General features: G+C 43.2%; 1 protein-coding gene across 1 annotated transcript in view; it reads right to left on the minus strand.

Annotated features, from left to right (window-relative positions):
• ECRG4 (ECRG4 augurin precursor) overlaps window positions 1-17507 on the minus strand; it is a 78918-nt gene that overhangs the window by 12497 nt on the left and 48914 nt on the right. Inside the window, exons 2-3 of the mRNA XM_077296606.1 lie at window positions 16126-16243; window positions 547-594 (exon numbers count right to left, since the gene is read on the minus strand). Of these exons, the coding sequence (XP_077152721.1) occupies window positions 547-594; window positions 16126-16210 (133 nt within the window). The 5' untranslated portion in view covers window positions 16211-16243. The remainder of the gene's footprint in view (window positions 1-546; window positions 595-16125; window positions 16244-17507) is intronic.

Genomic DNA, 17507 nt, shown 5'->3' on the forward strand with positions numbered 1-17507 from the left:
GCCAATGGCCTCATCTGCTTGGAGCACAAAAAATACTTTGTCCCAGTCCGGCCTTGACTCATCATCCTTGTCCCATGACCCAAATTATGAAGAATGTTTTCTCTATATTTGCAATTACCGAGTCTGTCTTTTATTCACGCTACACAACGTTCATTTTGAGCTGTCACAATTCCTGATATAGTAGGAATTATTATCCTTCATAAAGTAATCTGGAGCAATTTTAGATCATCACTACTGTGTTAACTATGTTGTCTGTCATAACTCTCTGTTGTGACGGTCCTATGTTATGAATAAATTGACAACTGGGTATTACCATTTGCCTTGTCAAAGAGGTGTGGCCCACGCTCTGTCTGATAGTGTCATTGGCCAGTGTCAGGGACACACCCCGAAGTGATACCACACAGTTCTAAAATTATTCATACACTTTTAGGAGAAATAACAGTGGAATCGTAGAGCGCAAAGAGAGCGAGTCAGTAAGTGTCATGTTGTCTTAGAAAGATTGCAGTGCAATTCTTTAACTAGGATTATAGGCAGAAACAGACTCACCTTCTCTTTTCTGAAGCATCATTCGCAGTTTGTTTCCACTTGAAACATCTAGAAATATATCACATATTTGTCATTTCTTGTGGACAGCATTCACAGTTCATCTTACATCTGTTAACAACTTTTTGCTCTACATGTTTGACTAGTCTTGTAGAAAACATTGTGGAAGTGAAAAACACTTGTTATTGTATCTTGTATGTACTTAAATTTAAATCTGAAATATAATGAGCTGAAAGGGGCAAACCTGTTGCTTTTGTTTGCAGATGTTTTATTATTGGCCCAATATGAGTGCCTTCCTTCCTTTACTCCCCATCCTGAACCACTTTCCTCTGCTTGACTACATCACGATGGGGCTGTCAGAGAAGCAAAGGAAGGTGGGGCTTGCTGGGGAAAAGTGCCCTAGAGCCAGAGGTTTGGGAAGTGCTTTGACACACCCAGAGCACTTAAACTTCATTTGCATATTTTTCAGGCAGGGAGAAACAGATTGCATAAGTAGAGGTGTGGATGACATTAACTTTCACAGAGCAGCATGACTATTTAAACAGTTTGATGGGGGGAGGTATTGATCCTTCTGACAGATTATTTTTAATATATCTTTATTGCAGGCAAAGCTTAGTTTTTCTTCCACAGAACTTTTAATTGTCTTACAGATTCCTGGAAACCTGCCATTAGATTTATGCTGCCACTAGCAGCATCAATCAGAGTCTGGCTGTGCAATTACAGACAGGTATTTTTCACTCTGAAACTCTGCATTGTTTCATAGAAACCATAGTATGAAAATCCGGCCAGGGACTATAAGTAGAGACCCGACTAGTCCAATCAAATTTTTTGGCTGGCTTATCCCTACCCCGTTCCCCGTTCTCCATGACTTATGGAGACACATGTAAGAGACCTGTCAATCAGCTGGAGTGAAGCTGGCCAGAGATGTCATCGGCCCAATTGGGTTTTCAAACTGTTTTCTCTTAAACTGTGGTTTGGATAGGATGAACCTAATGGGAGGTTACTTTTAAAGGGGAATCTATCAGGTATGGGTATGGCTGGACTTGCCATTGTGAGAGCTACAAGTGTATATAAATAGTTTGCGCGTGAAATAATATATATTGGCTGCCTGTAATGATCAATAGATGGAGCTGTTTGCATACTGTTCATACAATGAACGCAATAATAAAACAGTGTGCAGCGAACTACCCTAACCAGCTGCAGACGGCCTGAACGTTCACCCAGATTTCCTAATTTGCACAATTTTTTCTTACTTGCAAATGATAAAGCGCAAGAAAGTAGCCCTAAAATTTTTATCTTTTCTCAACAGTCACCAAATTAAAAAAAATAAAATATGAGGAAATTGGCTAAGGTCACTGAGTTAAATACCCATTAATTAATTTGCGCTGTTCACTCAATCTAGATATGCAAGTCTAAGTAAATGTGAGTCAATAAGTTTTTTAATGTATATCTGTATATTATATATTTTAGTGTTTATCTAATTTAGAAAAAATGGGCAAAGAGGTAACTGCTTTACAGTACTGAAAGACACAGTTCTTAATTGATAAATCCCCCACTATTTCAGCACTTTTGGTTTGCTGCTCCGCAGAGTCCTCTGTTTACTTGGTTACAGCAATAACATGTCATCTACATATGTGACTGCTACAGCCAAGTACTGGTCTCCTGCCCTACACCTCTCAGGTCAGAGAGGGACTGAGAGCGATCACATGCAGAGGCACATCACTGCAGCCAACTAAAAAGAGGATGGCGCATATAGGATGACCCCACATAGGCATTAACTAGAACAGCTGGCCTCCCGAAGACCATCACTCTGTCAACTTCTCCTCTGTGCAGTTGTGCTATAAGGTGGAGTGGGGTTTGAGCCACCCTATTCTAGTGATCGGTAGGGTCCCCAGTGTCCAGAGATTTAGTTAACATACAGTACAGACCAAATGTTTGGACACATCTTCTCATTTAAAGATTTTTCTGTATTTTCATGACTATGAAAATTGTACATTCACACTGAAGGCATCAAAACTATGAATTAACACATGTGGAATTATATACTTAACAAAAAAGTGTGAAACAACTGAAATAATGTCTTATATTCTAGGTTCTTCGAAGTAGCCACCTTTTGCTTTGATGACTGCTTTGCACACTCTTGGCATTCTCTTGATGAGCTTCAAGAGGTAGTCACCGGGAATGGTTTTCACTTCACAGGTGTGCCCTGTCAGGTTTAATAAGTGGGATTTCTTGCCTTATAAATGGGGTTGGGACCATCAGTTGTGTTGTGCAGAAGTCTGGTGGATACACAGCTGATAGTCCTACTGAATAGACTGTTAGAATTTGTATTATGGCAAGAAAAAAGCAGCTAAGTAAAGAAAAATGAGTGGCCATCATTACCTTAAGAAATGAAGGTCAGTCAGTCCGAAAAATTGGGAAAACTTTGAAAGTGTCCCCAAGTGCAGTGGCAAAAACCATCAAGCGCTACAAAGAAACTGGCTCACATGAGGACCGCCGCAGGAAAGGAAGACCAAGAGTCACCTCAACTTCTGAGGATAAGTTTACCTGAGTTACCAGCCTCAGAAATCGCAGGTTAACAGCAGCTCAGATTAGAGACCAGGTCAATGCCACACAGAGTTCTATCAGCAGACACATCTCTACAACAACTGTTAAGAGGAGACTTTGTGCAGCAGGCCTTCATGGTAAAATAGCTGCTAGGAAACCACTGCTAAGGACAGGCAACAAGCAGAAAAGACTTGTTTTGGCTAAAGAACACATGGAATGGACATTAGACCAGTGTAAAACTGTGCTTTGGTCTGATGAGTCCAAATTTGAGATCTTTGGTTCCAACCACCGTGTCTTTGTGCTACGCAGAAAAGGTGAACGGATGTACTCTACATGCCTGGTTCCCACCGTGAAGCATGGAGGAGGAGGTGTGATGGTGTGGGGGTGCTTTACTGGTGACACTGTTGGGGATTTATTCAAAATTGAAGGCATACTGAACCAACATGGCTACCACAGCATCTTGCAGTGGCATGCTATTTCATCTGGTTTGCATTTAGTTGGACCGTCATTTATTTTTCAACAGGACAATGACCCCAAACACATGTCCAGGCTGTGTAAGGGCTATTTGACAAAGAAGGATAGTGATGGGGTGCTACACCAGATGACCTGGCCTCCACAGTCACCAGACCTGAACCCAATTGAGATGGTTTGGGGTGAGCTCGACCGCAGAGTGAAGGCAAAAGGGCCAACAAGTGCTAAGCATCTCTGGGAACTCCTTCAAGATTGTTGGAAGACCATTTCCGGTGACTACCTCTTGAAGCTCATCAAGAGAATGCCAAGAATGTGCAAAGCAGTCATCAAAGCAAAAGGTGGATACTTTGAAGAACCTAGAATATAAGACATATTTTCAGTAGTTTCACACTTTTTTGTTAAGTATATAGTTCCACATGTGTTAATTCATAGTTTTGATGCCTTCAGTGTGAATGTACAATTTTCATAGTCATGAAAATACAGAAAAATCTTTAAATGAGAAGGTGTGTCCAAACTTTTGGTGTGTACTGTATGTTATAGGAAAACCCTTTTATCTATAAGGTGATAGTATATTTTACATATCAACTAAGTTTTATAGGCGTTTCCATAACAAGCATATTCAGTAACAGTACAACTCTTGTATGTAATAGTTTGTTACATTTTTTGTTATCATTGATACTAATAATAATAACTACTTTGTTGAATTTTCATGCATGGCCCACTGAGACCAAACCTTGCAGTGCAGCTCATTCCCATTTACTGGTGGCTGCTTCATTATACCAGTTTGGGATGGGGAATTTGTCTGGGGTGTCAGACACATTAAGCATATTATATCACTTTCTCCATTGAGGCACTTGTCCAAACATCAAGAAAACAACACGCCCCCTGAGGAAGTTAACACGAAACGTGTGTTGGGGTGGAGGGAAGCATCGTCAGACCCCTCAATAACACCGAGGATCCTCTTTGGTTTCCTACAGCAATAGGTAAAATTCCTTCCTTCCCTTCTTATTTATTTTTGACATCCATATACAGCAATAGGAAAATGGCCACTTGGCACACACTTAGTATTTAATAATGCACTTGCACTTTTTTTATATGGTTGTCGTTAGAGTTGAGCGACTTTTACTTTTTTCGGATCGAGTCGGGTTTCGCGAAATCGGCCGATTATTGCGTAAAATCGGGGGCCGACTGAAACACAAAACCCAATGCAAGTCAATGGGGAATCAAAGTCGGCAGTGAGTGGAGGACAGGAAAACACCTACAGTGCCCATTTTAATGCCAAAAACATCAATTCTTATTACTGAAGCTTGTCAATCTTAATTTACTTTATAATAATAGTTAGGCATTGAAAACTGGGGGTCATTTGGCTAAAGTTGTGGGGGGGGTAGGGCTGGCTCAAGATTTTCGTGGGCCCAGGAAACGCAGAATACGTCACGGCGGTGGAGCAGGGAGAGGTAAGTATTTCAACTTTGCAAGTGCTGTGATCCTGAGCAAGCAGGGGGGGGGGGGCCCACTCGTTGGCATTGGCACTGGCACAGGGCCCCTCATAGTACGGCGGTGTGTTTGATGGTGGGTGGCGCCTCCCACCGGCAGAGACACTTTTGCGTACTATGAGGGGCCCTGTGCCAGTGACGTCGCCAACAAGTATGCCCCCACACCTGATGAAGGAACCTGCACTTTCATCTGCACCTCTTTGTCCCCATGTAAGGTGGTATAGTATGCGGGAAGGGGAACCTGACTTTCAGCAGGGTCAGATTCTGGCTGTGTAGAGTGCAAGGGGAATGTAGTGGTCTGGGTCAATGTACCAGCAGACTCACCTAGCAGTGGCTGGGCAATGGGCAGGATGAGGAGGAAACACAGATATAGGCCCAAATAATTAAGTAGGCTAAATGCAGTTCAAAATTGTTAACAGGACTAAACAGGCGGCATGGCTTTGTTCAACGGAGGACAACTGTAAGGAGTGGCAGACACAGTTAGTAGGCCCAAATATTAAAGTGGGCTAAATGCAGTTCAAAATTGGTAACAGGACTAAACAGGCGGCATTGCTTTGTTCAGCGGAGGACAACTGTAATGAGCGGCAGACACAGTTTGGAGGCCCTAATAAGTAAGTAGGCTTAATGCAGTTCAAAATTGGTAACAGGACTAAACAGGTGGCATGGCTTTGTTCAGCGGAGGACAACTGTAAGGAGTGGCAGACACAGTTAGTAGGTCCAAATAATAAAGTGGGCTACATGCAGTTCAAAATTGGTTACAGGACTAAACAGGCGGCATTGCTTTGTTCAGCGGAGGACAACTGTAATGAGCGGCAGACTGTTATGATCCGGTGGTAGGATCACCAAACTGACCTGATAGGTAAACCTGAATATTAGGACGAGCTCTGGGGATGTGGAAACTATACTGACCGCAACCCTAATCCTATCCAAACACACTAAAGGCAGCCGTGGAGCGTTACCTAAAAACCTAGACGCCTCTTCACAGCCTGAGGAACTAACTACCCCTAGAGAGAAAGCAAGCCTCACTTGCCTCAGAGAAATAACCCCAAAGTTTTAGACAGCCCCCCACAAATAATAACGGTGAGTTAAGGGGAAAATACAAACGTAGTAATGAAAAACAGGTTTAAGCAAATGAGGCCCGCTAACACTAAATAGACTGAAGATAGCAAGGGATCTGTGCGGTCAGTACAAAAACTATCAAAAACATCCACGCAGAAAATACAAGAACCCCCATACCGACTCACGATGTGAGGGGCGCACTCTGCACCCCAGAACTTCCAGCAAGCGAAAAATCACATATAAGCAAGCTGGACAGAAGTCATCATATATTGAGAAACATTTTCAAGAGAAATATGAGCAAACAAGAACTAGCAAGACTTTGCTTCTCCAGATGGAGACAGGTCACAAGGAAGTCCAGAGAGATCAGAACCAGTACTGAATACAACGACAGCAGGCAACAAGTAAAGGTCCAGGTGGTGTTAAATAGGAACCAGCATAGCAGGAAATGAGGCAGCTGAGCCCAGCTCCAGACCCGCAGTATTGCTAAAGGCCACCAGAGGGAGCCCAGATGGAATTCACAACAGCAGACACAGTTTGGAGGCCCAAATAATTAAGTAGGCTTAATGCAGTTCAAAATTGGTAACAGGACTAAACAGGCGCAATTGCTTTGTTCAGTGGAGGACAACTGTAATGAGTGGCTGACACAGTTAGTAGGCCCAAATAATTTAGTAGGCTAAATGCAGTTCAAAATTGGTAACAGGACTACACAGGCGGCATTGCTTTGTTCAGTGGAGGACAACTGTAATGCGCGGCAGACACAGTTAGTAGGCCCTAATAATAAAGTGGGCTAAATGTCTGCCAAAAAATTGTTCATAAATAAACAGGTGGCATAGCTAGGTACAGGGGTGGGCTCCTCTGCTGAGTAGCAGACAGTGGTAGTAGGCGCAAAGTATTAACTGGTCTAAATGGAGGCCAGGGCCCCTGTATAATTTAACTATCATCTATCATTTCAACAAATTTGTATTGGCAGTGCCATTGAAGGATTTAACAGCACAGACTACACAGTGGTGGAGCAGGGAGAGGTAAGTATTGCAAGTGGTAGAGCACTGTTCGAGCTGGGGGGAACACTCTCGTGGGCGGTGGTACTGGCACAGGGCCCCTCATATTATGACGGTGTGTCTGACGTTGGTTGTGCACCGCCACCATCAGAGACACTTCATTGTACTATGAGGGACCCTGTGCCAGTGCCGTCACCCAAGAGTGGGCACACCCACCTGTCCAGGCAAACGGCACTCGCATGGGTGCTTGCGCCAGGTGGTGAACACGGCCCTGTGGGGGGAGTCAGCCCATTTAGGGAGGTATAAAAATGGCCTATGGTGGACATTCAGCAGCTGCAAATGGATGAATTGAAGCAGTCAGTAAGAGGAGGCCAAAAGCAACACATTTTTCAGGCAAGCTACGTGTCAGCAGGGGAAGGTGGGGCCAAATAATTTGAAATCCATGATTGGTTCATTTTAATGAAGGTTAGATCATCGACATTTCGGGTAGCCAGACGTGTCCTTTTTTCGGTCAGTATTGAACCAGCAGCACTGAAGACTCTTTCGGATAGCACACTAGCAGCAGGGCAAGCGAGATCCTGTAATGCATATTCTGCCAATTCAGGCCAGGTGTCTATTTTAGATTCCCAGTAATCAAAGGGGAATGACCTGTGAGGGAGAACATCGATGAGGGAGGAAAAGTAGTTCGTAACCATACTGGAAAATTGCTGTCTCCTGTCACTTTGAATCGATGCAGCAGTACCTGTCGTGTCAGCGGTCATTACGAAATCACTCCACAACCTGGTCATAAAACCCCTCTGTCCAACGCCACTTTGGATTTGTGCACCTCTAACACCTCTGCAATGTTGCCCCCTACGGCTCGTGTGAGAATCATCACCACCGCTGTGTGCTGGGAATGCCTGAACCAAACGGTCTACAAGAGTTGCTTGTTTGGTAGCCAATATTTGCTCAAGGTTCTCATGTGGCATAATATTTTGTAATTTTCCTTTATATCGTGGATCCAGGAGGCAGGCCAACCAGTAATCGTCATCGGTCATCATTTTGATAATGCGGGGGTCACTTTTTAGGATACGCAAGGCATACTCAGCCATGTGGGCCAATGTTCCAGGTGTCAATTCACTGCTTGTGCTGGGTTGAGGAGCACTTTCTTGCAAATCAACATCACTTGTGTCCCGCAAAAACCCTGTACCTGACCTTGCAACGCCACCAGTTTCTATTGCCCCCTGAGAAGCATCCTCCTCCCATAAATATTCATCCCCATCATCCTCCCCCTCCTCCTCTTCGTCCGCCACCTCGTCCAGGAGAGTTCCCTGAGCAGACAATGGCTGACTGTCATCAAGGCTTCCCTCCTCCTCATAGCCCCAGTGGGTAAAGCAACGTATTTCGAACGTACCGTGGTCTTTGTCAAAGCTTTGACAAAGACCGCGGTACGGTCAAAACGCGTTGCTTTACCCACTGGGGCTACGGTGATGTATTAGGAGCACTTTTTGTATATTTCTTTTGCAATTTGCATTTTAACTTAAACAATTTTTTTCCAATAAACTGTTTATATTTTATTGAGCTGGAACATTGCATTTTTTCTATCTTCCAAAGTCTTGTCAGGATCTGGTTCCGTGCTCTCTACAAAAACGGTGAGCTGGCTTTGTTTTTTCTTTCACGTTCCCTCCTCCTCAGCTGCAGATGCCTGCTCCTTAATGTGCGTCAAACTTTGCATTAGTGGGATACTCATGCTTATGATGGCGTCGTCTGCACTTACCAGCCGTGTGCATTCCTCAAAACACTGAAGGACTTGACAGAGGTCTTGTAGCTTCGACCACTGCACACCAGACAACTCCATGTCTGCCATCCAAGTGCCTGCCCGTGTATGTGTATCCTCACACAAATAAATTACAGCACGCCTCTGTTCGTACAGCCTCTGAAGCATGTGCAGTGTGGAGTTCCACCTTGTTGCAACGTCGATTATTAGGCGGTGCTGGGGAAGATTCAGCGATCGCTGATGGTTCAGCATACGGCTGGAGTGTACGGGCGACCGGCGGATGTGCGGGCAAAGTCTTCGCACCTTCAGGAGCAGGGCTGGTAACCCCGGATAATTTTTCAGGAAGCACTGCACCACCAGGTTCAAGGTGTAAGCCAGGCAAGGTATGTGTTTCAGTTCTGAAAGGGCTATGGCAGCCTTAAAATTCCTTCCGTTATCACTGACTACCTTGCCTGCCTCAAGATGTACACTGCCCAGCCATGACTGAGTTTCTTGCTGCAAGTACTCGGCCAGTACTTCCGCGGTGTGTCTCTTGTCGCCCAAACACTTCATTTACAACACAGCCTGCTGACGCTTACCACTAGCTGTTCCATAATGGGACACCTCGTGTGCAACACTGGCAGCTGCGGATGGAGTGGTCATGGGACTGTGCTCTGTGGATGAGCTTTCGCTTTTGGAGGAGGAGGAGGAGGAGGAGGGGTGGCGAATGCCTACAGCCAATTGTTTCCTAAACCGTGGGCTAGGCAGAACTGTCCCACTATGGCTGTCCCCTGTGGACCCTGCATCCACCACATTAACCCAGTGCGCCGTGATGGACACGTAACGTCCCTGGCCATGCCTACTGGTCCATGCATCTGTTGTGAGGTGCACCTTTCCACTGACTGATTGCCTCAGTGCATGGACAATGAGGTCTTTGACATGCTGGTGGAGGGCTGGGATGGCTTTTCTCGCAAAGAAGTGCTGACTGGGTAGGTCATAGCGTGGTACTGCGTAGGCCATCAGGTCTTTGAAAGCTTCGCTTTCAACCAACCGGTAGGGCATCATCTCTAACGAGATTAGTCTAGCAATGTGGGCGTTCAAACCCTGTGTGCGCGGATGAGAGGAGGAGTACTTTCTTTTCCTAACGAGAGTCTCTTGTAGGGTGAGCTGGACTGGAGAGCTGCATATGGTGGAACTAGCGGTGGTGGTGGTGGTGGACATGGTGGATTGAGAGAGGGTTGGTGATGGTATTCTTGATGTTGGCCCACATACAGGGTTTCCTGCCAAAAACCTTGTGATTCCCTGACTGCTTTGGCCTTGCGACGATACCTCCACATTTGCTGCTAGTGGTGTCCTAACCGGTGGGCTTACAGTGAGGGAAGCAATGTAGCGTTGCTGACTACCTTCATTCTGAGCAGGTGCACCAACGGTACGTGACGTTTGGTAGTTAGTCCAGGCTTGCAAGTGCATGCTGGTTAAATGTCTCCGCATGCATGTTGTATTTAAGTTTTGAAGATTCTTCCCTCTGCTAAAGGTCTTTGAGCATTTCTTACAGATAACTTTTGAGTGATCATTCGGATCTTGGTTAAAAAATTGTCACACTACACTCTTCATACTATGGAATACCTTTTCAGGCATTGCACGCTGTGCTACTTTCACCAGAGGGCCACGCTGTCCTAAGACTGTTTTTGTTTTTGACACACGTTTTTGGCTTGATACGGGCTCGATGACAGCTGTTGCGATGTAGATGGCTGCTGCGGATCATCCTCCTCCGCTTCTGAGCTACTGGCAGCGGCACCCTCTTCCCCCAATGGCTGCCAATCTGGGTCAACAACTGGGTCATCTATCACCTCCTCTTCAATGTCATGTGCACCTTCCTCTGTATCGCCGTGTAAGGTGCTATAGCGTTCGGGATGGGGCACCATAGTCTCATCAGGTTCAGATTCTGGCTGAGTACACTGCGAGGGCAATGTAGTGATCTGAGTCAATGGAACAGCATAATAATCTAGCTGTGGCTGTGCATCAGTGCACTCCATGTCCGATTCATCTTGTAATGGGCAGTTAACAATTTCCTTTTCTAACCCAGGCATGGTATGTGTAAAGAGCTCCATGGAGTAACCTGTAGTGTCGCCTGACACATCCTTCACTTTTGGTTTGGGTGAAGGACACAAGGCAACGTCTTGTTCCTGACCGGGAGCATCCACTGACGACTCGCTGCTTTTATATTTGGAACTTTCTGAAGAGGAGGCGAAAGAGCTAGAGGCTGAGTGAGCAAGGAAAGCCAAAACTTTTTCCTGCTGCTCCGGCATTAAAAGCGGTTTTCCTACTCCTAGATAAGGGAGCCTTCGAGGCCTTGTGTAGCCAGACGATGACGCTGGCTCAACACCTCCAGCCTTAGGTGCTATTTTTCTTTTCCCACTACCACCAGATGCTCCACCACCACCACCACCATCAGTACCAGCTGGCAACGACCGCCCACGGCCTCTTCCACCAGACTTCCTCATTTTTGGGAAAATCTAACCAAAATGACAACCGTTATATGGTACTGTAAAACAAGGTAGAAGGTGTATATAAACTTATTGAGAATTTAAATCTCCCTTTTTTTGGGGGGAGACTGCACCAAAACTCAGGCCCAGTGTATAACACAACACAATGTAAGTGGCAGAATGTGGCTGGCTGATACACAACAAACTAACAGAACTGACGTATATCCACTTTGTGACAATTTGAATCTCCCTTTTTTGGGGGGAGACTGCATCAAAACTCAGGCCCAGTGTATAGCACAACACAATGTAAGTGGCAGAACGTGGCTGGCTGATATACGACAAACTAACAAAACTGACGTATATCCACTTTGTGACAATTTGAATCTCCCTTTTTTTTGGGGGGAGACTGCACCAAAACTCAGGCCCAGTGTATAACACAACACAATGTAAGTGGCAGAACGTGGCTGGAAGATATATGAAAAAATACAAGGACTGTAGTACAATTTCAATCTCCCTACAATGATCTCAGGACAAGTATGGCAGCAATACAAAGGACTGCTGCACACAAAAGTGTGGACAAATAAACAAGATAACTTTGCAGAAAGGAGCAACAGGATTTTTGCTTTTAAAAAAGCAGTTTGTTTGCACACCAGCGTGCACTGTAGTTAAGTAGTGATGTTAGAATATAAGTGAAAGGTTAGATATGCCCTGTGACAGGCTCCAGGGACAGATATAGTTAAGTTTTTGATCTAGCCCACAGTGGGGGGGGGGGGGTTAGGATCAAATAAAAAAACAGATTGCTTCCTTTTTCTAGAGGAGAGTTAATTTGCGACAAGGTGAAGTTCAAGGTGCAGTGGGTTGATAGCAGATGTGAGTACAAAATGTTCTGGGTAGTATGAGGCCTTACAAAATGGATCTCGGATATACTGTGGGACTGAATGGGAAATCGATGGGGCTGACAGGATCAGTGGATGTAGGGATACATTGACGAGCAAAAGGGTAACAATGTTTTGAACTTTTGACATTCAGTCTCTGTCTCACCATCCACTACTGGTATGAACATGAGACTACCATCATTTTATAGGCAATCATCTTGGCTATATAATACATAAATTTGACTTACAACTATTTAGCATATGATTATTTTTGCAGATTCTTGTCATGTCACTGCATTGTTACTGCTTTGCTCCTGGTGTTGGAAAAATATTTTTCTTGCTGTATACTACAAAATACAAGCTGTTTTCACATTCCCTAATAGCTCCGTGTGTTTTAGGTTGTTATCTAGGCAAATCATCACTGGTTCAAATCTTGTAGTCCCCAGACTTCAACCCAATCGAAAAGAAAAAACTGTATACATACCCAAATGAGTCTACCCGTGTGCACCAACGTTGGAAACGTGTAGAAGAGGTCTGAGAAAAGATTTCAATTGAGACATGTTTGAATCTAATTGAGAGCATGCCCAGAAGGATTTAGGCAGTGTTGAAAGCCAAAGGTGGTGTGGGGGCACGGGAGGGTCAGCTGATATGCTAGTCCTTTAGCCAAAACTGCATGAACCAGGACTTATCCCATCAAACTCCCGCTCTCCTTTTACCATGGGCATAATACTACTCAGACAATACAGGGTGAGAGTAAAACAGTATGGCAATACTTTATTGAACCACAAAACAGACAAACACATAGAACAGTCCCAGCAAAATACCCAAGATGGTGCAAAATTACAGAGTCTCACCCTTTCACTGACTCACTGGGATAAGAGCAGTAGTGACTTCAGAGCATCCAGGGCCGACTTCCCCCACCAGTGGCATGCACAGAGAGGTGGTAACGTCAAGCTTCGGAAGCTGACAGTCCATTGAGGTGCAAGGCCAGGTGATCGCAGGGTCATAACCTGGCTTCTCGGAAGGAACATCTCCATGGAGCCAGGTGACCGGTGGGTCCCAATCCTAGATTTCCCAAATGTATCCATGAGGCTCAGGTGACCGGTGGATTCAAACCCTGACTACCCCAAATGTATCCATGGGTTCAGTGATGGTCAATGGAGCTGATTTGTATTCTTTCAGCTGGGGCCTTAGTCCCCTAAGCTGGCATCCTGTAGAATGTCAAATCTGTGTCCTTCGCGATGGAGCTATGATGTTCTGGTAGTTGTCTTGTACAGTGTTCCTGGCTGTGGTTTTGTAAAGAGTCTCTGGTTTTCTGGATGACTTGGATGACCTGTTACAGAGGCATATCCCACTTATATAGTTCACAACTGTTGTCCTTCAAGCCATGATTTACAGGTGAAGGGGAAGAGGTGATGATGTTAACCCACATTGTTTGATTATTTATAGTTTATCCTTCAAAGTTTGCAAGTCAACTGTATTGCATCATGCAATATTTAATCAATGTATCAGCAAACATCATTGTTTAGTGACCCTGCATCCCTGTTTTGCAAAGATAACTGTAGGAGCTGATATAGCAGGTAAATAACAACCATTCATCAATTCACAAATATCCATTCAACCTACAAGAAGTCAACATAAAGCTAACAGTCGATGCCTCCTGGCTTACTGAAAATAGATGTAATATGTATATTACTAGGGTCAGGGAACTTACATTAGTTGCACCACTCTAACTCTGAAATAAAAATTAAATGTTGGAGTGGTGCTTTAATAAACTTATGAACAACTCCACTCTTGGTAATCTTGATAAATCTGAGGATCAAATTCTTCACTTTTCAAGTATGTTCTAGGTGATAAGGAAACAAGTTTAGCTTTACATAGATGTGTTCATTCTTGAATGTGCTTCCCAATAATGGAATATTGCAAAAGAAATACATTATGTTCTGTAAGTATCTTGCAAGCTCTTTAGGTGATATACTCCTGGTAAGATACACGTTAGAATAAAGTCTGCCAAGACTGATTATTTCAACTAATTATTTTATGTGTATAGAGGCCATTTAAACTCTTAACTGATAGACAATGTTAAGGAAAAGAGGTTAGCATGTTAAGTTTTATCCCTCAACCTATATATTCTCAGAAGGGGTTCTGAAACAAGAGGTGTCTGATAGCGGTTACTCTTCTCATTTTTAATAGATGACAGCTGCCCCCTATTTTGAGGGGCACTTTTATGTAAGACCAGTTTTGCCAGCAAACCCCACAGAGTATATAGTAGTGTTATTTACTATATTAGTATATACATGGTTTAGTAATGGCCATTTACACAGTGCAGTATTCGCTTAAGGCTACTTTCACACTAGCGTCGTGCACTGCACGTCACTATGCGACGTTGCAGCGCACCGACGCATAGTGTGGAAGCGCCGCACAACGGGGGCAGCGGATGCTGTTTTACATCGCATCCGCTGCCCCATTGTGATGTACGGGGAGGCGGGGGAGGAGTTCCGGCCGCGCATGCGCGGTCGGAAAAGACGCTATTGACGCACAAAAAAACGTTACATGCAACGTTTTTTTTGTGCCGACGGTCCGACGCAACACGACGCAACCGTCGCACGACGGTTGCGATGTGTGGCAATGCGTCGCACTGCGTCGCTAATTCAAGTCTATGGAGAAAAAACGCATCCTGCAAGCAATTTTGCAGGATGCGTTTTTTCTACAGAACGACTCATAGCGACGTGCAGTGCACAACCCTAATGTGAAAGTAGCCTTAATACATATGATCATTCACAAGCATTGCCTAGTCTAAACACGCACAAATGTATTGTCATTCGATCACTGTGAATTTGCCATTGATTGCATCTTTTATGCAAACAATTATTTGTCATCACCACATTTCCTTGTGTAGTTAGTTAGGCATTTACCTACTGTAATTTTTAGAATAGAAATTTTAGGAGGACCAAGAAACAAAACTGCACAATCGATTCTATGAAAACTTCATGATTGTTAAATATTTAAATAGATGTGAACGAGTGCCAATAGACATTCTATATAGTTGATCATTTCTCTTGGCGGACGATTTATGTGCCCATATGACAGAACACTTTGTCATTTGTAGTACACCAAGATATTATAATGGCTCATTTTAGAGTGGTCTATACTTCTTACGGTATATACATCAGTAACAGATATTACTATATATTACTTGCAGCTCTAGAACACGCCTAGAGATTCTCCATAGACAACAATAATAGCACGAGGTGGTCCAGATCATGAAGGTAACACCAAGCTGAGGCATCTTTCATGAATAGGAACTGTCGGGATAAACCACAACTGTATCTGAAATATTTGACTGACAAGAAGACATGGAGGTATGGAGTTGTCCAATATGGAAATATCACTAAATTTGGACCAATCTACAGGGGAATAAATGGTGACCTTTGGCTTATCTCTACTAACATCCGGCAATGTAATTTCTACACTGGCTCATGAATGAATAGGCATATTCTTAAATATTAAGATCTACTCTGTAAGGAGTAACAAAGATTTGATATTTAATGCAGCCAAAGCCGACAACCTTGCATCACTATCTTTCTGTTTTTCACTATATCTAAAGTCTTGCAAGCAATTTACATAGAATTTGAATTTTTCATAGTAAAGGAGAATTTGTTTTTCTCTAAAAAAAAAAAACCTGAACAAGATTTGCTTTCTGATAAATTCACTTGTGCATATTTTGTGTGGTTGTTTCTGTGTTACTAGTAAATATTCACAATATAATTGCAGCATCTTAGCTTTACTTAATGGTATCAACTTTCTCTAGAGAGCAACCGACACCAAGTTTTATAATTTTCTAGAAATTTGTACATTAAACCTTTGAAAATAAAGTAAGCAAGTGAACCCTGTACATTAGTAAGCTGCCATACTCACCTGGGCATACAAGTACCATGACCAGAAGTACCAAGAACAGACATGATAGTCCAAGACGTTGTCGTAGGAAGGAAAGAAGTCCCATCTTCTTGGTAAGAAAATCTCAGTTAGTCCTTACCTAGAAGTAAATGAGAAGAGATAGTTCATTAACCTTCTCATGCCAGTAAAACTCGATTAGGTAGGTGGGTATGAAGGGTGGATACAGAACTGAATAATCTTTTCAGCAGTGACCTTTTTTCATTGAAGGTTACTTCAGGCCATTTCTAATGAATGCTGGCATTAATCAACATGACATCTAGGTGCAAACACATCTCCTTTAGACATTTTTCTTTGGCGTGTATACAGGTATTCACATTGTATACACATTGCTTGACAAATTTCCTGTCTATAAAATGTAAAAAAAAAAGGTTAACCAGAATGTAGAAACAGCACAGTTCTTATAATTAAGGAATTAGAAGCCAAAATATTAGCAGATATTATATTAAATGTAATCGCACATATCACACAGAAGCATTATTGTTCTTTTACACATAGAGACATGTGTTCTGTATAGACAGTTAATCAACCTGCTCACTAGTTGCACACAGCACTTGGCTCTCTCACGAATCTCTTAGCAGCATATTGATATATAAATTATCAGCCAGAGGAATCATTCATTCTCTCACTTTTAAGGTAGAGGGAACTTGGTATGACTCAATAGACAATATAAACATAGGTGCAATTAGTCTCAAAGTCACCAGGACTCTTCTTGGACCAAATGTGGTGGAAATAAAAAAGGGGGTAGACCTTATTGAAAGAGAGGTGTTTCTGAATGGGTGGGAGAGGGACTTAAACATGTCTTTACTACCAACAGTAATGTTACTAACTATGTATACTATGTATCAGATTTTCACACAAGTCATGTAACTAGATAACCACAGCCTAATCAAACAAAAGAGTCAAAATTATTATACTTTGTATTTTTTGTCTATAAATGGAAACAGTATGTTAATCTTTGTTTTCAGTATCTGGTGTGACACAAATTGATTACAATAGTACAGCAATAGCTGCATCTAAACATTTCCACTTTATACCATGTCTCCCTACAGAACAGCTTTAACTCTGTTATATTGGTGGGTTCCCACCCGTGAACTTCTCGCTTCCACAACATTTCTATAGCAATAAGGTCAAGACTTTGATTTGGCCATTCTTCTGTAGAACAACTTGTGTGCTTTGGATAACATCCTACATGAAGAAGGACTAGTCGCTTGCCAGTTATATCTTGAAGAAAATGGGATACCTTCTGAATCTATTGTTAGTAATGAAACTCATTACTAATTTATAATTTTTTCTCTTGCTCTTGGACCACTTTTCTGATCTGTCTGAAATATTGCGGGGGCACC

This window comes from Ranitomeya variabilis, chromosome 3 (genome assembly GCF_051348905.1).
Source record: "Ranitomeya variabilis isolate aRanVar5 chromosome 3, aRanVar5.hap1, whole genome shotgun sequence".
NCBI lineage: Eukaryota > Metazoa > Chordata > Amphibia > Anura > Dendrobatidae > Ranitomeya > Ranitomeya variabilis.